Here is a 23,495-nt window from a genome sequence, read left to right as displayed (position 1 = left end):
TGAGTATGATTTATCTGTAGCCTCCCTTACTTTTGAATATTAGTGTGGATGAGATCCCGTCTAACAGAAATAGGCCTATCAGTTATTGAAGGGTAAGTGGAAGGGTTAGGCCAGTAACCTGTCACCTGATTCATGGTTACCGGGTTCTTTTAGACAATATTTGCTAGTTTTAAAAAGTGAGAGATGTCACAGGCCTATGCAATTAACTGTCAGTTTAGTCAATAACACGATCACCATCCTGCTACCATATCACCATCATAACTTCTTCAACCTCACCTCCACTCTCTGCCCACACACCCTTCCTCAGATTTGTCACTGCTGTTAAATCTCTGGTCGAACAGTATACTCAATTTGAACACCATCCGTACGGTTTGTCTCCTTTTCTCCTCATTTTTACTGTTTCTAGTGTTTTTAAAGAGGTTGATTGAATTAAAAAGTACATTTAATTGATTACCAGGTGTAAAACAAGCAGGCGATGAGCCGTCCTTCAAGAGGTACAGGACTGAGCAAAACCATTAGTTAAAACATGCAAGTGAGATAAGTGTAGGATCATCCTGCATGTCACACCATCAAGAGTCACAATGTATGAGAAAATCATGAACGTCCAGAATACTGTTGTCTAATAAGTCATTTGAAATTTTAAAATCACTCACACTCTTGACTGTTTTAAAAAAGACAAACCTGAAACTTTAATCTGAGAGGTTCCATACTCGCTTGTCAATAAAGCCAAACTACACATCGGTCAACATGATATTGTACATTTTAATCAAAACTTCCATAACAAGACATACCCAAAGAGTATCTTATTAAATGCATAAAAAAACTATAAAATGTACAAAGATTTGGAATAATGTCAAAAGTGCACATACGAACAACCACTGAAAATGATTTCAAATACAAACTGTAGTGCAAATAGAAAACAGATTAAGGCAATTATTATTGATAAAACCCTGAACACAGAGATTCCTGTGTTCAGTGCCACTGGGCCGGCAGTTGTGGGAGCAAAGTGTCTCGTGCCAACCGAATGTTCACTAGAACCTCACCTAAAAACAAAATCACTTTTTTTTTTCCCTAAGAATGCTCCATTACGACTGCTGTGAACACCTCTCCTCCCGCTGGTCCCTTCATCTGCTCCGGTTCTTTGTCGTTTTCCATGGCACCAGTGGGCTCCCCTTCATCCATGTCTTCATCCACCTCCTCCTCCCTGTCTATCGAGAGCCCTGGTTGGTCCGGGGCATCGCTGCCCTCCTCCTCCTCCTCCTCCTCCTCGGACATCTCTTTTGTTTCAACGCTGCTGCTGCTCAGCATTTCCTGGGGGGACGGCTTCCAGAAGTCAAACAGCTGGTCCTGGGTGGAGGAATGGTGGCGTTACTGACAGTATGAGCATTAGAGTGCAACAGGTGTACAGCAGCAGTGAGTCAACCGTGAACAGCAATACCTCATACAGGACATTCAAACTGTGAACTACATCACAATCTATTAATGGTATTAAACCATCCATTTTAAGATTGTCATCTTAAAATTTACTTTTAGTTTAGCTTTCTTCTAATCAAGTTGCGTGTGTGAAGCCCTTTTTTTCTACCTCTACTATGCATCTTTGTGATTCAATGCACACTTGTTTTGTTTCTTTACACGCAATGTGTTTAACTTTTGCACTCAAAGTGCTATGCAACTTAAGTTTGGCTGATTGATTCGATTATGTTTACACACCTCGGTTCCTAACAACTGCTTTGTAAATATAACATTTTTATTTATCTAATGAAACCAATTAAGTGAAATGAATGAAACCAATTAATTTGATCAATTCAACACATTATTTGGAGACAGAAAAACTAAAGCCAGTGAACAATGTAAGGGGGAATTGATCGTACGTTGAGCGGTCGGATCCTTTGAATGAGCTTCAACCACGTGGTGTAGATCCTGGCCACAAGGTCATTCACCTGCAGGGAAAGGACTCATTTAATATCAGGACATCCATCACCACACCAGTTTTTACATTGAACATACAATGCCTTGCTCATGTTCGAAGTTGAACACCAATACAATGTTTTCAATATGGAAAGTAACAACTGTTGTTTTTATTTTTTGATTGGAGCTGTTAAGAAGAGAAATGGATAAGATAGTCCACAACAATGTGTGAATTAATCTGTTGGCAACACCTAGTTTTTAATACAACCTTAGTGCCACAAGACTTTAGATAAATATCTACAATCTGATAGCAAATATGTTGCTGGAGGCGGGGATCTGCAAGCCTGCAATAGACAAACAGAAACTCCGCTAGCAGCAGTTAAAGGGATACTTCACCCATTTAGAACCGGCGTTCTATCATTATAAAATCGCTATTGTAATATAAATAAATATATAAATAAATATCAGTCTAAACCAGTCTCCCCTTGGCCCATTTTTTCTCATCTAATTTTCTCCCGAAATGACGTCAAATGACGCGTTTGACGTCATTTCGGGAGAAACCTCTTGTCCCGCTAGAAGGGCCGAGAACTACAACACACTTTTGGTGGCCACCAATAAGGAATGAGACGGGCGGGAGCTCGCGTACTGACGGGAATGAGGGGGACAGGAGACCGACAGGTGGACGGGGCAGCGAGCGCAATGCACTGTGGTAGTTGGAGGTTTTCTTACTTTGAGCCAGAGAGACCATGAAAACACTCTTTCTGCCTTTTTTCAGGCTAGGGTGAACCGATTTCAATTTTTTTTTCACATTTATAATACATTGAATTATTTAATTCATAAAACCTTCATATTCCCACTGGTGAAGTATCTCTTTAACTGTAAAAGTGTCTGAAAAACTAACACTTTGACTGTAGAAATCCACTCATTAAAATCCACTTCTGAAAGCTTAATTTGAGTTTGCTTTGTTAGAATATTACAACAAAACGGGCAACGAGGTGTGACTTCGCCCGTTGCCGTCCTGTTTTCCGGCTCAGGCTCCGTGAGGCTCAAGCTTCCCTAGAAGGTCTGCTTTAAACGTAGCAGAACTGCTGGGTCCGAGAGGAGAAAAACCGTAACACCAACCCTGTTCCGGTACAGACACTTGTCATTCTCATTCATGTCACGCTTGATGTGGCGGTCCAGTTCATAGCACAGCTCCAGGAGCTGCTCCTGAGGTACAAAGGAAGATCATTTATGAAGTCCTGCACACTCCCACTTATTTCAACCAGAATGTTTCATTGGCGTTACTTTCTAATACAAAACTGCCAATAACAAGTAGTACATAATATTTTGTCCTAGAGGGCAATGCAAGTTAATATTTACATCATATCCCACGTTTTTCAAACTTTGATGATTTCATATAAGATTTGACCTATTATCATCCCTACTGTGTTCTACTATTTATCCCACCGCATCACTAAAGGTTTTCCTTTAATAAAATAGTACAGGACAGTCAATGATCCACCAAGAATTATAATGCTAAAACGTTCTTAATTCACCTAAATTAGCATCAAACATAAGTGTTGTCTTTGTGAGAGGAAGTGAAGACATACCTTTTGCGAAGGTTGGAAAAGCGAATAATTGGATGCTTGACTGAACAATGTCAGCAGGCTGTAGCAGAGGTAGTAGGTCTGAATAAAAAAATTGATTACATCAGACTAGAATAAAACACTAGAATAAAACACAGGCTCAGGGTGACCTCACACACTATCACAAGCAATCTAATGCATGTAGAGGAACCATTGTTATTTAAGTATTTATCCAACCTATATTCATTCAGGAAGTCTCATTTAGGTTAATGACTTGCAAGAGAGACGTGGGGAATTGGACTCATACTAATGTACAATCTACGCATCATTACAGATGGTATAGGCAATTTCGTTTATTTTTTTTAAGGCAAAAAAACAAATGCAATCTTATCCTTAAAATGCCATTCATCCAAATCATAAGTACTTAATACATATATTTTAGCATCTAACAACAAAGATTGTGAAACAATCAATTACACATCCAAAATATTTTAGAGGACGGTAATGGCAATTAAATAGAGATAGACATTAAAACAAGAGTAGAAGCGAAACAAATAGCCATACGCAAAATGGTGCTAGGAATAAAAGGTAAAACAGGTGCACTAGCCGACCTGTTGGTCTATCGTGTCCATGTCGGAGAGCATGCGGCTGCGGAGGCTGGAGGGCTTCATACGGGATAGGTAGGGCAGCAGGTAGGACAGCTGCAGCGAGAGACACACACATGGTAAGAGAGACACAAACACAGTACGACACACACACACACACACACACGGTACAACACACACACACACACAAGGTAAGAGATACACAAACACAGTACGACACACACACGGTACAACACACACACACGGTAAGAGATACACAAACACAGTATGACACACACACACACACACACACAAACGTACGTTACCGAGTCAATATTCATTCGTTATCCATCTATAAATGTATACACTGAAAAGGTGAATTAAGACCAGGCAACGAAATAGATAACCAACAGTACACTCCAAGAGCTCACCTGAAACTCTTTTACAGATGGCTTGTAGGTGCAACTTCCATCCAACAGTTTGGAAATCATGCAGACACTTAAGTGTCTGCGGAGCTGCCTGAAGAGAAAACAAGAGCACTGAACCTATTCCTGAACCACAATATCATATAACTCTGGTGATGACAGCAGAGGGAGTCATAGCAGAGAGGTGGGTGGGAAAAATATGGAAGACGCAAGGTACTCACTTTCCCCGCGCGTGATCGGGCAACAGCTGGACCAGGCAGCACATGTTATGGTGGTCGGCCGTCAACTCAGTGACTGCCAGACACATTCTGGGTAGCTGGAACCACAACAACAACATCAACCCTTGCAGCTTAACCTCCATTAAAAGGTTGGTCACAAGAAGAGGAGAGACAAACCTCCTGGTTGTGATTGACCATACCGGCACATTAGAATTAACGTTCAAAGACATTGGAGACATAGGGGTGTGAATTGAAATGCTGATGAGCAGATTATCTGTATCGCAAAATAGTGGTTATACACAGATCATGCAAATAGCAATAACCAATGCTCAAACAACAGACAAACAACGTATAGTAAAAGCTCAATTACAAAGAAATGCATGGAAAATTTGTAGTATTTGTGCGGAAAAACACAGTAAATAAATCTATAAATAAAAACATAAATCCAGTCTCAAAAAGGTACAGTGCGGACGTGACCATGTTCCTCCTATGGCCTGTAGGTGATCTGAGGGGAAGTGAACTTTCTTTAAAACAGTCCATCCGACAGTTGGGTCCTAACGCTTGGGAAGGCTCTCTCTACAGGCTTTCACGGTCGGGGGGAGGGGGGGGACCTCCTACTGACCATGTTCTCCCAGTCCCGGACGTTGCTGAGGATGTGCCGCTGCAGGCAGCGCAGGTCGATGTGGGGCTCCAGGGCGAAGTGAACCTCCAGACCGAGCCGGCAGCTCACAGCCAGGAGCAGCAGCAGCTCGGGGTCACTGAAGGCCCGCGGGCACAGGTCCATGCAGTACGACAGGTACTGTGTGCGGAGGGGGAGGGGCACGACACGGCCGTGAGCCAGGGGCTTGGGTTGGCGACGTCTACACCAAGACGCTGCTCTGTGTTTAGAGGGCAGCGCTTCACCTGCTGCTTGCCTTCACCGCCATGTTTCAGTGTTTGTTTTGCATGCATACTGCTTTCTGGATTTTTTTTATTCACCGTTCTATTCTGTGTGGAGCACTTTGTAAAACTTGTTTATTTTAAAAGTGTGATAAAATAAAGGTTATTATTATTTGATTAATGTTGATTTTATTTATATCAGACATCTGAAATCATCATGTCTCACCTTGAAAACGTTGCTGTAGTTGTGCTTGGGGAAAGTGCTCCGTTTCTTGGGGTCGGATGGACTTCCACTGCTGATATCTTTGTCCGCCCTTTCAAAGAGAAAACAAACAAAACAAACAAACACACACTTCTTTAAGAAACAAGTGAAGCTTCGACATAAGGTCGACATGTGATTATTGAGGTTGCTACTCACAGCAAATCTCCTTCACTGAAGGGAGGTTGAAGCATCTCCAACGGGAATAGGGTGACAAATGAAGCACCCATATTTAGCAGGACCAGCGTCACATCTGCCACACTGGGCACCCACACTTCGAATTTCTGGCTACCGCTCTTCACTGAAACATGAACACAAAAACACTGTAATGGAAAATCCGGTTTTAGCTTTACTTTGTCTTTTTCAGCTTTTACCATCAATAACCTGTTAAACACTGACAAGGACCGCTTTTGTTATCTTTACGATCACACTCACACATCTGCTGACATTCAAGAATCAAGTAGCGTTCCTGGAAGGGCGTGAAACTGTTGCTCTTTTTTTACAATAACACACACACACACACACACACACACACACACACACACACACACACACGCAGAGTGGTGAGTGAAGGATGCAGTCAGTTACCAATGTGGTTAGCAGCAGAGCGTGCAATTACACAAAGGGCTTGGAGGATCTTATCAGAGATCATTCTCTCAGTGTGAACGGACATCATCTGTGAACACAGAGATACGGCACATTAAAACTTGAGAAGCAGACCGGGTTCTAACTCTTTTCAGCCAAGTATTTTTTAAGAACGTTTTTATATAGCCTATCTGTGCTCAGGGCTGGGCGATATGGACAAAATCTTATATCACGATATGAGTAATTTTATATCACGATATGGATATATATCACGATATGGTATTTTTGAAGTAAATTAAAATAATAAATGGCTTAAAATAACCATACTTCACATTTGATCAGTTTTTTCTTTTATTTTGAACTTGAATTTCCATGCTTACAAAGGAGTAAGTAGCGAACAATCTGTCATTAACTGCAGTGTCATATAGTGCCAACATCTTGTAAATAGGGGTGCAACGGATCATCATTGATCCGTGATCCGTTCGGATCATCTATTTCGGTTCGGCACACGCATGATCCGCGGATTGATTTATGAAAAAAAAATGTTCAGTCCACACACAGCCGTAACCATTCCTGCTAGTTCCAGGGACAGAGCTACTTAACACGCTCTGGGTAAAAGTCTGCAACAGTTCCCTTTTCAATAAGCAAACAGTCCTATGGCTCGTTGTGATTTATTGTCCTCAGCGTACAACATGAAGAACAGTGGGCATGGAAAATAAAAGTAGGCTAGACTTCGGTGACTACTGTAACGATAACTGCTGCCTCCAGTGCTACGTCTGTTTCCATACTCGCGCTGCCACACAAACCTGTCGCCTAGGTTACCACACAGACGTAACACGTAGCTGACATAGCTATTGCCAACATAAAGAAAAACACATCGAGCATGGCCACGCATTTACAGCGACATCACCCCGGTGTTTCACTGACAGGAGTGAAACCGAAAGCGGCTCAACAACCGCTCATCACCGCGGCATTTAAGCAGCCCCTTCTTCCACAATCAGACCGGGCTAAAGCAATCACAAACGCTATTTTTTTTATTTTTTTTGCTGATCCGAAAAATGATCCGATCCTTGACTCTTGATCCGAGGAACGATCCGAACAGTGAGTTTTTTGATCCGTTGCACCCCTACTTGTAAACATTGAACTGTTTTTTCAATACAAATAAAAAAAAAATTTAAAGGTGTGCTTCACACCTGCCTGGCTGTCAGTCAGTGCAGTGTAATATAAAATAAAAATCACAGCATCACACAAATATTTTAAATACTAATTATACACTTATAAAATAAAGTTATGTGCTGTGCAAATAGCTGGTGGTAAAAATAGAACTGTTTCTTCAATACAAATGAGATTTTTTTTCAAGTTAACAGGTGAGTCTCACACCTGCCTTGCTTCAGTCAGTGCGGTGCAATATAATTTTTTTTTTTTTTTTTTTCTCTCTCGGTATAAACGATATGGCCAAATCTCTCCCGGTAGACACTTTCATATCGTCCACGGTATGATATCGTCATATCGCCCAGCCCTAGCTCACAGAGGTTAATATTTCATTGCATAAAATGTCAGTAGCGGTTACCCTCATCTTTTGAATGAGTAGCATGATACCACAATCTCTTTTTTATCAATGAAATCTCTGAACCAATTCGCAGTAAGCGTTATAATAACCTTTGACGTACAATCAGTCAATGTCAAGAATATCAAATCAAATAATCATCCCAAATAATTTTGGTTATCTGGTGAAAGCTGGAAAGAACCATAGTGCAGTGGGGTATGCAAAAAGACTACCGGTACTTTATATGCCAGCCTTTTTTTTGACTAAGGCACTTTAGCCTGAGAGGACTCACGTTAGCAACTGGCAATTACGTTAGCACGATAGCATTAGCTATCATGCTAACGTGATTGCAATAGGTGTGAAAGACACCTCGACCTGCAAAAAAAAGATTCAGACGAAAGCTTACAAATGTGTTCCCTAATGTTAAGTTGTGTTTCATTCTGTCACGTATATTTCGTTATAATATCTTATATCTCAAACCAGTATCCCCTCAAAAAACATTGCAAGCGAGCTCCTTACCTTTGGAAGACAACTGAATATAGAATATGGTGACTGAATATAGCCCACACAAACATAATATATATTTTGTAGCTCAATGTTCAAGCTCTTTTCCATGAGATTTGAGAAATGTTCATATGTTTCCGATGAAACAACATTAAAAAAAATCCAGGCTTTCCAAGACGGGTGGGACGGGCGCACCAGATCTTACCTTGAACAGGAATCGTGTGACCTTTGGCGGGCAGGGGGAGAAGTCGAATGCGTCCTGAAACATGCCGATGCGGATATGTAAATTCAGCTGAGCGGGGCTTGACCTTCAGAGAGCAGGGCAAGAGAGAGACCACGTAACCATGGAGCACCAACATTAGAACCATTGTTGAGATTTGAACCCTAATCATCATAAACTATAGTCTATCTTTGAGAATGACGCAATCCGCTCTCTCAAACAAACAAAGAGAACGATCATCGTTGTCTTTGTAGAAAGTTAGTACCGTTCATTTGTTATCCACCATTGATGAATGGAGAATTTCCAATAAGGCTTGTACATCAGAATGCATCATGGGAGTTTTTCCTGGCGATACTCCCTCATTTTAAGAAGACTCAAGAACGTTTTAGTAAGTTCAAATCCAAAATCAATGTAGAATATTGAAACCTCCAACAGAACAATGTCTTACCATTATGAAAAATCATTCCATGATAATTTACTCAAATAGGACCATATATGCTATTACTACCAACATAATCTTCAAATGCTCTTAGGCTTCCATAAAAAAAGGCGATTATCGCCTGTGGGGTCACAAGCCTTATATTAATGTGTAATATCTGGGAGCAGTATAGTCCAGTACTCTAGCGGTTAGTTAGTGCTTGACACCTGGCTGCATGGTTGTTTGTTCGAACCTCAATGCTTGCGGTCTACCTGAAGGTTTCCTTCAGCAAGATGTGTAACCCCCCCAACTGCTCCATGATGAAATGGATATGTATTCAATGTATGGTGCCTTGGATAAAAATGTCCACTAATCAACAAATACCACTGACACACAAACGCTTCTGCTCACCAGAGAAGGGTCTTCTGCGTGGTTCCCTGAGGGTCGCTCTTGCAGTGTCTGAGTTGCAGTGTGTGCTGGCTGAAGAGGCGTCCACAAGTGTCCAGGTCGAACACCACCTCTCCAGGGTGGACATCCTTGATGCTGCTGGACACCACCGGGAACCGCTGCACGAATTCCCTGGAGGACAAAGAGATCAGGAGGCATGAGTGATAATAATAAAGAAACAAAAAATAATACAAGAATCGAAAATAAAAGCATTACACTTCGGTATCAACACAGTAACAAGGCAGGGAAACCAAAGTCAATCAATCAAACAAATGTATGTATGCAAGTAAAAATGTGTCATGCAAAAGACAAACGCGTCAAAGGTATCCTTCTCACTCACTGCTGATCAGACGGGATGGCCCCATAATAGGCCTCCTCGTCCTCCCCATACTCAGCTTTCCTCAAGTCGTCGTCTATGCAGGAGAGCAGCACCGTCTCCTGGTCTTTAGATCTGATGGGGGGGGGGGGGGGGGGGGGGGAACAAAAACCGGTGGACAACATTTCCCGCCATCATGGTCCACATTGCGTAGTTGGCTGGTGCTCAATGGGAGCAAGATCCGACTAGGGTACCTCTTAATGCTGCGGATATCCAACAGCATCTGGTCCAGGTTGTTTCTGCAGCCAAGTGCTTTGGAGGTGGACTTAAGTGCCCGACGACGCTGAAAAAAAAAAAAAGCAAAGGGTCATTAAACCTACATGTTGTTGATGCTTTTTTGTCGCCAGGGTCTAGAGTTTACTACTATAATTTTGTCTATTTAGAACCAATAATCTACTGACAAAACAAAAGTTCAACACTTTCAATACTACTGTTTCTATAAGTTTCAAACAAATAGGATGCTTAAATGACCCAGCAAACCATTCTGCTGGGGATGGTGCGTAGCTGCGTAGATGGCGTAGGTGCGTAGATGGGACTGGGGGGCTCCGGTAAGGCCTTATTCTCCGGCATGTCCGGCTGTTCAGCCACGATCTGCAGCATCTCCTTCATGGTGGGAATCGGCTCCTCTTCACTGCTCTGTGCTTCATCTGGATCCACTCCGAAGAAGAGGTCAAAGCCCGGTTCCTCGTCGTCTTTGACCACTATCGTCCCACCATGATCGGCGTCTTCCTTTGTGGACGGACGTGCGGAGGACGAAGGGTCTTTGGAAGAAGAACCCTCCACTGCGGGTAACGCGTCCCCCGTGGCTGATGTCCGATTCTCTGGGTTGAGAGGAGTTTTATGCACCTCCACCGGTTCACTGTTGTGTTTATTGAGCTGCTTATTCGGTAAAGAAACTGGGAGTTTTAGTCCACCTGCTAGTGATATTGAGTTGAGGGGCAAATCCATATTCAACCTTTCCAATTGAATAACGAGTATGGGTAGTTTAGGGCAAGACGTATATTTGGCATCCTTCACATTGACAGAGGCAGTTAGACGTGCACAATTTGTGCCAGTGGAATGCTGTTTTTGCTGAGAAGGAGATTCAGCTGAGGGGGTACAGGAGGCGGCTTCCGCCGAGTCTGGAACACAGTCACCCTCCGTGGAGTTGGGGCCCAGTTTTTCCTGCTCTGCCGTGGATAGTACTACTGCTTTATGCTTAGGGTTTGAGACGTAGATCAAGGGGTCGGGGGTGAAAAGGTCAGCTATGTCATCAGGTATTACAGAGGCTCTCCTGCTCATGGATTTATTTTGCCCCGTGTTACCGCCCAGTGGCCCAGTAGAAGTGGATTTGGAGGTTTGTTTTGGAGCCCTACACTCGTCACCAATCTCCTCTGTGGTACTTTCTCCTGATTTCTCATCCTTACAGGGCAGCTTTACCTGTGGGGGGATAGTTTGCTGAGAACAGCCTATCTGGTGGCTTTCCAGACGGCCACTACTGTTGATGCTGCTGTCCTGCACAGTTGCGCTGTTGTTCTCCCGTTGAAGCCGATGACATGGGCTTCTGACACCTTCTCTTTTCTTTGTCTGTATCAGCATCCTCAAGCGTTGTTCAAAAGAAGATTTGATTGGGGAACGTAAATACACATAATCCTCTGTGACTTTCACCATGTGGGCTTTCCTCACCCCTGGGAACCCGGGCGAATTGGACGGAGGCATAATATCAGAGTCAGGCGACGATGGGGGGTTCAATTGCGGCAGCATCATCGAGTGTACCGACGGGCTACTAGCCGCTTCTTTGGCGAGATTCGTGTTTGTTTTCTCCGGTGACAGCTCCAACCTTATCAAGGCGCTTGGCGAGGAGCTTGACAACGCTGACAGGCACTGGGATTGGCTAGCGACGCATTTTGGGTTCTGAACTGGGCCTGGTATTGAATTTTGGAGGCATGGTTTTTTCAGGCTGCTGTCGATTACTTCAGAGTCACTGCACCTCTTCAGTAACGAACAGTTGCTCCGAGCTGGAGAAAAGATACAACGGACACCGTTTATTTGGTCAGTTATTGATTTTTACCAGCAATTGCTTTCCTGAGAATAATCTAGCATTTAAGTAAGAGGTATTATTTGTTGATGAAGTACAGTAAAACCCTTAGATATAAACGGCAGAAAGAAAGATATAAAATTTCAAGAAAGAATAAAACATATATATATATACACATATATACCAAAACTTGGGACACCTTCTTACACAATGATTTTATGCAAATGAGCAAATAGAAGACTGAGGAAAGTCATGTGCCATCATGTGATTTCTACTCAGGGGGTAAGGGATTACAGTCAAATGAAGATATATTTTTGGAGCGATCACGTGAGATAATCTTACCGGGATGTAACTTCAAACTTGAAGAAGTTTGTGCAGTTTGTTTCTGTACTCGGAAAGCATTGTTCTAGCAAAGGAAAGGAAAGTTGTGAACATTGAATAATATTGCCGGTCGTCAGTTAGAAAGACTGTTCTTATTGGAAACTATGTATACAGTACAAGTTAAGAACCTGATGAAATACCGGCTGAGATCTTTACCTGAAAATTTTCCGCTGGTTTGGCCACTTTTGGAGAGGAGAGTGAATCTATAGTTCGAGTGTTGGCTGGGGTAAGAGACTTATGGCTTTGCCGAGGCGACATCCTCTTTTGTACTGATAATGAGAGGCGGTTTTGAACCTGAGAGGGTTTCATGGGGGACTCCTGGAAATAGGGTAGCTGGGAGGGAGAGTACTGCTGCATTGGACAACCCAGATAGTCCTTCACTGAAATACATACAAATAATAATTTTAAAAAAATAACCAGGGATTCCTTTTTGGAATTTCCTTATCCAAATCCAAACAAAAAGTTTCAAAAATTGACCAGATAACATAGTATAACATGATCTGGACTAGCATAATGGTAGACATTGCGGATATGAAATAAACCCTCTTCTGATTTCTAACTAGCAAGTGCTGGGCACCACAGCTTGCAGATAAGTGACCCCTCGAAGCCATGCAAAAAATCCTAGCCATGCAAATATGGGAAGATGAAGTAAACTTTGTTTACAAGAAGACCAATAAGAAGCATAAGTAGTAAGAAGTAGCAAGAAGTAGATCTAGAGTCTGCGTAAAATAAGACAGAGGAGATTTTTCTGCAGAACGAGTGGTTTAAAAGTGGTCAACTTCCCCGGGTTTCACAGAAACAGAGAGATAAGGGCCTGGGCAGAAAGATAAGGCCCAGTTATTTTTACATGATTCAAACCAAGTTGGTAGAGTTTATCATTCAAAAATTAGTCAGTGTATTATTATTTTACTGAGACATAAGGCCTGCTTCTTCTCATTAGTCATTTATATTTGCGTGGCTATTCTTGTTTGCATGGCTTACATGGCTTTGTGAAGAAACATATTTGTTGACACTAAATACAAGCTGTGGTGCTAAATCTGAGTTAAAAGCTGCCTTCTGACCCAAGCATCTTTGAATCACCTATGTAGTAGTATGTGACTATAACCTAAGCTTCAAACTGTTAAAATTGAACAATTTACAGTGGTCCCTGCACAAAGGGTCAAAAAAGTTGAACACATACAAACGAAATAACTATTTAAAAAACATTTGAATATTTATACACACCTCTAGACTGAAAACAGGGGACGTGAAGACAGATCCACACAAAGCAGACACGTTTACTGAAAACTAGGGGAAGTTGGTACTTCAACTAGTATTGCTCAAGAGGCTAATAAAAGGCAAGGATCTTATTCTGTTCCGTATCCTCTGTGCACAGGATGTGCTTACACTTGCAGGACTAAACTGCACAAGCTTCTGATCAAATTGATATCACCATGAGCCAAACAAGCAATAGCAAAGACTAGTGTGATTAAAACTGTCGTTTAGACAGAAAAATAAAAACAGACCACAATGGTGATTAGAGAAAAAAACCGAAGCTATCTCTCCTGGAATATTAAATTATTTGTTGTGCATCTTAGCCTTCTACAGCAGTAGATACACCCAAGTCATACGATCATCTTTCTCAATAAATAAGCACACAGATCACAACAAGGCTAAAGCCTAGGCACCTTGTGTATAGCATCTTGTCATGTTTGTAGCACCTCCGCAATGTGAATAAGGTCCATATCACCTAAATCCTAATGTTTGACCTACCTTTACCCGTTGGCGAGTAGTACTCTGACATGGTTCTGTAAAAGTTTAGAAACATAAATGTTTATTGCCTTGTGACGAGCTATAAAAAAAACAGACATTACATGTATACCTCATAAATTATATTCTTATACGAATTCGTGGATGACGTTTAAAAACAAGAGGGAAAACTAATATAGTATTCATCACATTGACGTTACTGAAATTAATCACCAAAGTATGCTGATAAATGTTAGCCAGCAACGATGCAAGTGTGTAAGGTCCAAGCAGAAAACTCCGGAAATGCTAGCCACAGAATTCATAGATTATATTATCCTATACTTAGTGTAGTTGAACAGTATCATGAGCTTCCTTTAATGTACTAACCAAGGGCCATCGTCGATATCGTAATATCGAAACATACACTTAGGAGCAGTCGGCTAAGCTAGCTTGTAGGTTCTATAAGGAAATAATAGTAATGTACCATGACCTAGCTTACTGAAGTGACTATAATCCTTATGTGTGAAGCAAATAAAGCCTATGTTTTACCGTGGGTTCCCTTGATTTTCGGACATGTTTATGTTGCAGAAGACATAGACAGTTATAATTCCCCATATGTAGGTAAGTCCAGGAAGATGTTCAGTATAGTTCGGACCCTTCTCCCGCCTGGTGCATGTTGCTGGCTCTCCTGCTAAGGTCCAGCGCAATGCATTGTGGTAAATGCAGTTCAGATCAATCAAAACCGAAACCATGGCAGCCTACCCCAATACAAAATCTTTGAGTGTCTAACTCAAGCAAACCCAACATCCTTGCCCGAAGCCAGGTCACCGCCTAATTATTTAATGAAAAAAAGAAAATAACAACACACAATCGGAGCAACAACCGTGTACGGGAGTTGCGAAGAGTATTTATGTAATAAAACAAGTGTTGCGTCAACAAGATTAGGGTAGGGAATAACACACTGACTCTGGTGCAAAAGACCGGGGTTCTAATCTCGGTACGAAGAATAGGGCATGGCAATTTTAGTTGCTTTACTGGGGCAAGATTGAAATACAATACATAGGCCTATTAGAAAAGCGAATGAATAAAACATTTAAAAGCGAATGAATAGAATAAGAATAAGTCAATATGTTATAGGTTTTTATAAAATGCTGTTTCAATATCCTAGTCTACTAGCCTATTTGGACATAGGCTGGTCTATCCTTTTAAGAACAATTTAGACATCTGTATTTTGATAAGATGTATCTTATTCGTAAATGTATCATAATAAAACCACGTGACATATGACATCCGAACCAGCAACTGGTTCGTTGCCTGAATGAATCACTTGACTGGTCCGCGGCTCGGTGGAGAAGCTTTGAGCAAAAAAAAAGAAACCTACTCAATCCATAAGGCAGCCTACCTCAATACAAATCTAACCCCATCCCACATAATCACCCCCTAGAGTTACTCAAGCACACCCAACCAACCTTGCCTGAAGCCAGCTGGTCACCGCCTAATTATTTAATGAAAAAAAAACACAATCGATGCAACAATCGTTTACGGGAGTTGTGCATAGTAGGGTATGTATGTAATAGAACAACGTAAAATTTCGATCAGAGTAGACAAGGGGATAACACACTGACTGTGGAGTGGAGGATCCGGGTTCGAATCCCAATCCTGGGGGGAAAGTTTTAATATGCTGTTTCAATTATATCCTAGCCTACATCAGTTAGCCTATCTGGACAGAAGGCTAGGCATATCCCTTTAAGAACAATTTAGACATCTGTATTTAGATCAATCTTTATTCGTGAAAAGATCATGCTATTAAGTATTTGGGTTTGTGTGTTTGTGCGTCAAATAGTTTTCAAAGCAGGGATACGTTGAATCCACTGCAGCCTCGAACTTCGCCAGCAGAGGTCACTGAAGCCTCGAGTAATGAACCCATTTTCGAAACAGTGGCTCAACTGGTTCAATGCTTTATAAAAGCTTCATTTGCCCATCACTAACCTTGCCTACACTTTATGAACATCTACTTCGGACATGGCTCCACGCATTCGCCGGCTTCTTTTTAAAACAAATGCACATGGCTCGCGTAGAAGTGCATGGGGAAGGGTCGTCAACGAGATATTACGACAGTGTTGTAAAATATCTACTACGAAGCTGTAGGGGGCGCTGTGTAGAGAAATGTGCGTGCCAAGACCAAGAAAACAGCGAAGAAATGCCCGAAGTTGCATAGTGGGCCTTTAAATGTTACCCTAGAAATTGAATTATATTCGCTCCATCTTGTGGTGTGAAAATAATAGCATGGTGAAAAGGTATACAAAATATAAAAATCTATAAAATATATTCGTGTGTATTTAGAATAAATGGAAAACCTAACACAAGGAGAATAAAAGTAAAATATGCTGTTTTCAACGAGGAAACCATTTATCTAACCAAGGGGAAACAGTAATGGTCGATTCATGTCATGCAAATCATAAAACAAGTTAGAAAAATGTAAATGTTGACATGTGTTCAAAACCATACATTTATTAGGAAAATCCAAATAGTTGGGGGATACAACAATTCTCAATGCACTGAACATGCCTTGCTACATTGAAATATATATTTTACTCAATAAAAATACCAGTTTGTGATTAATACAAGATAGAAAGACATATCACACATCAATTCAAGAACACATAGATATAGCAAGACACCTCATTGATTGTAAGATCAGAGATAGCAATGAGTGTAGATGGCAATACTCAATTGCATCAAGAGTTAACCATAAACTAGTGTTTGATAGTGCAAAGTATTACTGCCAGTCAGACAAAAATGTAACTACATTTTCTGACACTATTTGTATGAAATGTATCATCAAACTTTTTGTAAGGTCCCCTGTCACCTGAGAAAATAAAATTACTTAAGAAGATAGAATTCATTAGCCTGAATCACGATCACCCCATCATGCTAGCTGTCCCTCTCTGTATCCAACCCTTATTCACACCAATGCCATCTTCCTGCCAAAACCGGTGATCTGTAAACATGTGGTTGGTGTTCAGCCTCTACACTGTAGACCACAGAAAGGATTAGCACCTATCCCTATGCTTTTTACTTCTTTGCTTTCCCCTGGGCAGCCACCGCCTCCATGGCCTTCCTCACAGTCTCTTTGTCTCCCAGGAACTGCATGGGCTTCACAGGCTTCAGGTTCTTGTCAAGCTCGTAGAGGATGGGGATGCCGGTGGGAAGGTTCAGCTCCATGATGGCCTCCTCTGACATGCCTGAGTGACAGGTGAAATGACCACAGTCAGGGAATTGTATTATTGCATTAACATTGGTTAATTGGTTCACTCAAACTCAAAGCACTTCGATGTAGTGAACAGACAATGGACAGAAAATAATCAGATAATTCCAGTCCTGACATGTACATCCTGCATGCTTTGCTCCGTTAAAACCCTATGATTCTATTTATTTTTGCGAACTGAAATTCACGCTTTTTTCACACAATTATTTGTCAAGGGGAGAGCTGCAAATTGAAAGGTGGAGCAGCACATTTTCCTTACAGTGTCCTGAGTGTGGAAAAGCAAGCAAAGAGATAGTGAAACCAAAAAAAAACTTTAAAAATAAAGGATACTGTATGTATGGCTGTAAGCTGGGGTAAATTATGTTCATATTGTAGCAGGCCAGTGGGTGTGGGGTTTCCACGCCACCAAGTTGGACAGATAAAACGACACAACACAGAGCGAGCAGTTCAAAGTGATGGTTTATTTACATAGGAACCAAAACCCCCCGGGTGGGATAAGGGTCATCCACCTCTTCTAGGATACAGTCCAACACTTTCTAGCCATCTCTTTCTCTTAGACCGTACCGTGCTTCCAGGCGACCACACAGATCATGCCTGTCCTTTGCTAGCCCTATAGCTTCCCTTACTCCCCTTGTCTGTCGTTTGCTAGCTCTTTTAAGCCCAAACACCCCTGCGTAATGATCCGCAGGCTTGCATGGTTAAAGTGAGGGAGTCAATGTGAGGCTTGGGGTCGGAGCCAGCAGGTTGCCAGACCTGCCACTCCCCTCCCTCCTCCCTGCCACAATATATTTAAGAACCGGTCCATATTGGTAACTTTATGTTTATTTTGAGTTAGTTACAAAGAGCAAAGTGGGGCCTTATCAAATAAGCATTTTGAACTTTTTGGGACAAACCTCTAGATATATAGGACAATAGATTCCTCATTTGGTTACCTTCCAGGTGTTTGACGATTCCCCTTAGGCTGTTGCCATGGGCAGCAATGAGGACCCTCTTGCCCTTTTTGATCTGTGGTGCAATTTCCTCATTCCAGAAGGGAAGTGCCCTCGCAATGGTGTCCTTAAGGCTCTCACATGAAGGAAGCTGGTCTGCACTCAGGTCAGCATAGCGACGATCCTACCAAACATAATACAAATATAGACACACATTGGCGCTTAAAACAAAGCGAGAAGTATCAACTGACAAAGACATAACCTAAAATGTTGGAGTTTTCTTAGCTAGCTTATTTTAAGGAAATAACACTTGTATAAGTAACAATTTTTGTAGTGTGTACGTTTCAGAATGGCAAAATCTATAATGTGTAAGCAAAACACATTATATTGTAATAAGCACAAGACCATCTTTGTGATTTTGAAAAAAGATTGCATTATAGATCAATGCATGTTTCTTTGCTGCATTTGTGCTATATCTATGTGTGGGCAGAATCCAAAGAGCCTACGCTCTAAAAGGTTAATAATTGTCCACATTATGACACCACCTCAGCTCAAACTGGTCAATAGCATGCACTCCTGATCTAAGGACTCTACATTGCTTCCCTACGGGTCTATCAATACAGACAGACCTTTGATCTATCCAATCCGACAGTGACTGAACTTTGACTCCTAAAAAGCCTTATGATACATTTGTCAGTCATAGATAGAAATAAGCACAGATCTAGAGAAAGTATATTGCATGAGGAAAAGCCAAGGATGCGTGTTGGTTTTCACAGGCAGGGTTAAGTAAATTTTCCTGATGTTAAGATTAATTTTACGTAATTTGAATGGTTTTGCTATTGCTGCACACGATAAGAGCACAGACATAGCAATTGATAAAACGGCAACCTTGGTCGGGTAATAAAACACATGAAAGACCCAGTTCTTATCCCTTAGCTGCCTCTTATTTTAACACAAGCAACACAAGCAACCAACGACAACAACGTCAATTTGACAGATTATCAAACGTCTGAATGGATTTCTCCTTGAGTAACTCCTCTGAGCATACCCCCAATTGAGAGAGGTCGTGTGACGGAGCAGTTACCTTGCTGATGACAGCATAGAAGTCGTGGCCCGGATCCATTGTCGGAGGAGGGATGTCGAAGGAGCGCCTCCATACCTTCACCTGGGCTTCGCCGTGCTTGGCGGCGGTCTCTGACTTGTTCAGCCCCGTGAGACCCCCGTAGTGGCGTTCGTTGAGCCGCCACGTTCGGTGCACAGGAACCCACATCTGGTCAATGCTGTCCAACACCGTCCATAAGGTGCGGATGGCCCTCTTCAGCACGGAGGTGTAGCAGATGTCAAACTCATAGCCGGCGTCTGTAGCAGGAGCGGGTCAGTCAGTTTAGATGACTGTGGAACTTCTAATAAGCCAAAATGAAGAATGAAATATGAACGACTGTTTCGCACACACACACAAAGACACACATACCCAGACACACATACCCAGACACACATACCCACACACACACACACACACACACACACACACACACACACACACACACACACACACACACACACACACACACACACACACACACACACACACACTTGAGTATAAATACAATTAGAATCAATGAATACCTTTAAGTGCTTGTCCACCTCTTCTTGCCTCATGTTCTCCAGCTTTGCTCAGATCTGCGTCAAACCACCCACTGAAACGATTCTCGTCGTTCCAAATACTCTCTCCGTGACGAATCAAAACCAGTTTGTATACAGCCATTTACCTAGATTTACTGGACAAAGCAGACAAGGGTTTAGAGCAGTGGCGATGAATGAGCAGACGTGCAGCTAGAACAGTCACAGCTTCTGGTGCAAGTTGATTCAATTTTACTGTAAACCCGGGTTTGGATTGGTTGTTCTATCCCTATTATGTATTCAACGTCGTCCAATAACAGAGGTGGGCGTCGTCGACCTTGCCGCTGACAGCTCGCGGCGTGGCCTGCTCGTGCACAGTGGACAGGGTCACTTTATTACAAAAACATATTTGATCCACCTTCCTTAAAATTATTGCTAATGTGGAATGCGTGTGTGTGTGTGCGTGTACGTGTGTGTGGGTGTGTGGGTGTATGTGTGCGTGTGTGAGTGAGGGCGGTTGTGCGTGTGTGTGTGTGTGTGCGCGTGCGTGCATGTGTGATGATTGATTGATTAACTGTATATTATATGATAAACATTGACAAATCATATACATATATCTTCCAACCCATGCATAATAAGATACAATAAAAATAGTTAAACAATGGTGAAAGTACAAAATCGAAATATACCCAGGTAGCATACACTATTTTGTTTGTGGTGGCCATAGGCCTACTCTCAGAAATAAGGAACTGTCACATTGTCAAAGCAGCAGCGCTAAAATGTGCACCTATTAAACAACGCGTCAATGCCTAGACGTAAACTTTAGCCAATAACAGACCGGTGTGGCCAGTAGGTGGGGTCTGTATGCGGAAGATACAAGGAGTCGCGTTTGTATGAGACTGACATCACACTGCTGTGTATGCTCCCTTTAAACAATTTGCCAATCGGAATAAGCATCGTCTCCCAACCCGTTTGGGCATGGATGAAACAAGTCCGCTAGTTCCTTCGTTTCAAGATTCACTGGATACAGATTATTGTAGCGAAGCCAATCCTCGTGGTGGCGGTTTTGGAGCGATCGCCACACCGGGATCTGTCATTCGTGTACCTGCTGAAATCCCGGGTCGCAGTTTTGAGCGTCAGCCTCTTCTGGACCGAAACAGGGCGAACTCCTTACGGGACCCTCACAGGAATGATTTCTCTGACGATCCGGAGTTCAGGGAAATTGTGAGGAAAGCAGAACAAGCCATCGACGAGGGGATCTTCCCGGAGAGAATCTACCAGGGATCCAGCGGCAGTTACTTCGTTAAAGATCCTCAAGGGGTGAGAATATAAGAAACCTCAATTATTGTTTGCTTGTTTTGTTTTGCTTTGCTTTTTGTTACAAGGATGGGATGAATTTTCAGAATTGGTGTCATATCCCTAATGTTGTTCATTTATCTGCGGGACCACATTTGTTAACGGTTTCAGGCTTATCATATTATCACATAGTGACAGCCTATGTGCAAATTACTAACATTGCTGCAGCTGTAAAACCAAGTTAAAATCTGTATCTATGATCCTCAACAGCCCTGCTAAAAAGGTAGTCTACCCTTTGAAATCCAATGTACTTTTATATTTATTTTTTTGTGTGGCAAAGTCACCGTCAACGAAGTCATGCTATTTGAAGGCAAATGTTGTATAAAATGTGTCTTGAGATAAGTCAATGTTTCCTGGGTTCTTTGATAAGAAGTATTCTGCAATGCATTCTGACTTCAAATATCTTACATTTCTATCAAATCAATTAACATACAGCTATTGGAAAGCACCAAATGTACAAACCCTTAACTTGGACTGATGGTCTGTGTCGTAACCGTGGTCCTGACTCGATAAGTCTCCATCACAAGGGATCATGTGAGATAACTTAAGATAATCTAATTGACATAAATAAGTTGCGAAACAAGTCCAGTAGAAGCAGAAATCATCTGTTTAGTCCATGAATTGACTCCTTTGATGGCAACATGGAAGGTGGAGGATACGTGTGTTCACCAAACCCTTTTTATTGAATGTCCTGGTACAAACTGAGAATACACAAGTGTGCGTGTGTATATAAATGGCATTCCTTCCAATTTACACCGTAGTCTCTGTTTTCAATTACATGTTTGAAAGAAGTGCGGCCTATTCACATAATCATAGTTTGTCTTTTAATGCTTGCAGAAGATAATTGGCGTCTTCAAGCCGAAGAACGAAGAGCCCTACGGCCAGTTGAACCCCAAGTGGACCAAATGGCTCCAGAAGTTGTGTTGTCCGTGCTGCTTTGGCCGAGACTGTCTGGTCCTCAACCAGGGCTACCTTTCAGAGGCCGGTGCCAGTCTGGTGGATCAAAAACTTGATCTGAACGTAGTGCCCAAAACCAAGGTGAAACAAACAGGAACAAGTTTGTATGGACTAAATAAATCCTACAAGCTTCTCATCATCTACTCTACACTACTGCACATCCTTCATTTATTTTACTGTTGCCCATTGCAGGTGGTGCACCTTGGGAGCGACACATTCAACTACAATGCAATAGACCGAGTGAAGTCTCGCGGCAAGAAGCTAGCCTTGGAGAAAGTGCCCAAGGTCGGCCAGCGTTTCCACAGAATAGGTCTGCCCCCGAAGGTAACTACTGCTGCTACTTTTGAATAACTTGTAGCGATACTTTATGTCATTTGAATGTGATACTGTATGAACTGTAATATACACAGTATCACAATGTGGCATATGTTTATGACATTTAAAGATTTCTCTGTATGTCTTGGTCTTGTCTCTTTCTCTTGTCTGTCTCTCGCTCTGTGGCTTTCCGTCTGTCTGTCTGTCTGTCTGTCTGCCTGTCTGTCTGTCTGTCTGTCTGTCTGTCTGTCTGTCTGTCTGTCTGTCTGTCTGTCTGTCTGTCTGTCTGTCTGTCTGTCTGTCTGTCTGTCTTAATATGTCTCTGTCTGTCTGTCTGTCTGTCTGTCTGTCTGTCTGTCTGTCTGTCTGTCTGTCTGTCTGTCTGTCTGTCTGTCTGTCTGTCTGTCTGTCTGTCTGTCTGTCTGTCTGTCTGTCTGTCTCTATTATTAACAACTACAGACCAATATCAAATCTGCCCTTCATAAGTAAAATCATTGAGAAAGTTGTCCTCCAGCAACTTAATCACTTCCTGGCATCAACTGGTTGTTATGACACCTTCCAATCAGGATTTCGACCCCTGCACAGCACTGAGACCGCCCTCATTAAAGTTGTAAACGACATCCGTCTTAACACACACTGGCAAAACCTCAATACTAATGCTACTAGACCTCAGTGCTGCATTCGACACTGTAGACCATACAATACTTTTGGACAGGTTAGAAAACTGGGTGGGGCTTTCAGGCACAGTCTTAAATTGGTTCAGATCCTACCTACAAAATAGGAACTACTTTGTTTCCATCAGCGACTTTGTATCAGAATCAACCAACGTGATGTGTGGAGTCCCACAAGGTTCGATCTTAGGACCCTCTTTATTCAACATCTACATGCTCCCACTAGGGCAAATCATGCATAATAACAATATTGACCATCATTGCTATGCTGATGACACGCAAATCTATGTATCGCTATCACCAAATGACTATCGGC

General features: G+C 42.1%; 2 protein-coding genes across 3 annotated transcripts; both read right to left on the bottom strand.

Moving 5' to 3' along the window:
• Positions 1–44: 44 nt before the first annotated feature.
• slf2 (SMC5-SMC6 complex localization factor 2) lies at positions 45–14,793 on the bottom strand. Of its 2 annotated transcripts, none has more exons than XM_056610140.1 (20): positions 14,613–14,793; positions 14,088–14,122; positions 12,492–12,715; positions 12,297–12,360; positions 10,409–11,934; positions 10,132–10,220; positions 9,902–10,012; positions 9,526–9,693; positions 8,682–8,784; positions 6,430–6,517; positions 6,001–6,142; positions 5,809–5,896; positions 5,326–5,502; positions 4,707–4,801; positions 4,492–4,579; positions 4,088–4,177; positions 3,501–3,578; positions 3,031–3,117; positions 1,872–1,940; positions 45–1,347 (listed from the first exon to the last, which is right to left on the bottom strand). In XM_056610140.1, the coding sequence occupies exons 1-20, from the start codon at positions 14,636–14,638 to the stop codon at positions 1,072–1,074; spliced, it is 3,624 nt and encodes a 1,207-aa protein (XP_056466115.1). In that variant the 5' UTR covers positions 14,639–14,793; the 3' UTR covers positions 45–1,071. The 2 variants fall into 2 exon arrangements, with proteins under 2 accessions (XP_056466115.1, XP_056466116.1); XM_056610141.1 differs by having other exon boundaries at positions 46–1,347; positions 10,418–11,934; positions 14,613–14,791.
• A 1,735-nt stretch (positions 14,794–16,528) lies between these two features.
• LOC130405157 (phosphoglycerate mutase 1) lies at positions 16,529–20,154 on the bottom strand. The gene is made up of 4 exons (XM_056610159.1): positions 19,887–20,154; positions 19,345–19,619; positions 18,264–18,444; positions 16,529–17,308 (listed from the first exon to the last, which is right to left on the bottom strand). Exons 1-4 carry the CDS (start codon positions 20,023–20,025, stop codon positions 17,139–17,141), a joined length of 765 nt encoding a protein of 254 aa, XP_056466134.1. The 5' UTR covers positions 20,026–20,154; the 3' UTR covers positions 16,529–17,138.
• Positions 20,155–23,495: the final 3,341 nt, after the last annotated feature.

This window comes from Gadus chalcogrammus, chromosome 15 (genome assembly GCF_026213295.1).
Source record: "Gadus chalcogrammus isolate NIFS_2021 chromosome 15, NIFS_Gcha_1.0, whole genome shotgun sequence".
In the NCBI taxonomy this organism is placed as follows: Eukaryota; Metazoa; Chordata; class Actinopteri; order Gadiformes; family Gadidae; genus Gadus; species Gadus chalcogrammus.
This window is presented reverse-complemented; position numbering and strand designations above follow the sequence as displayed.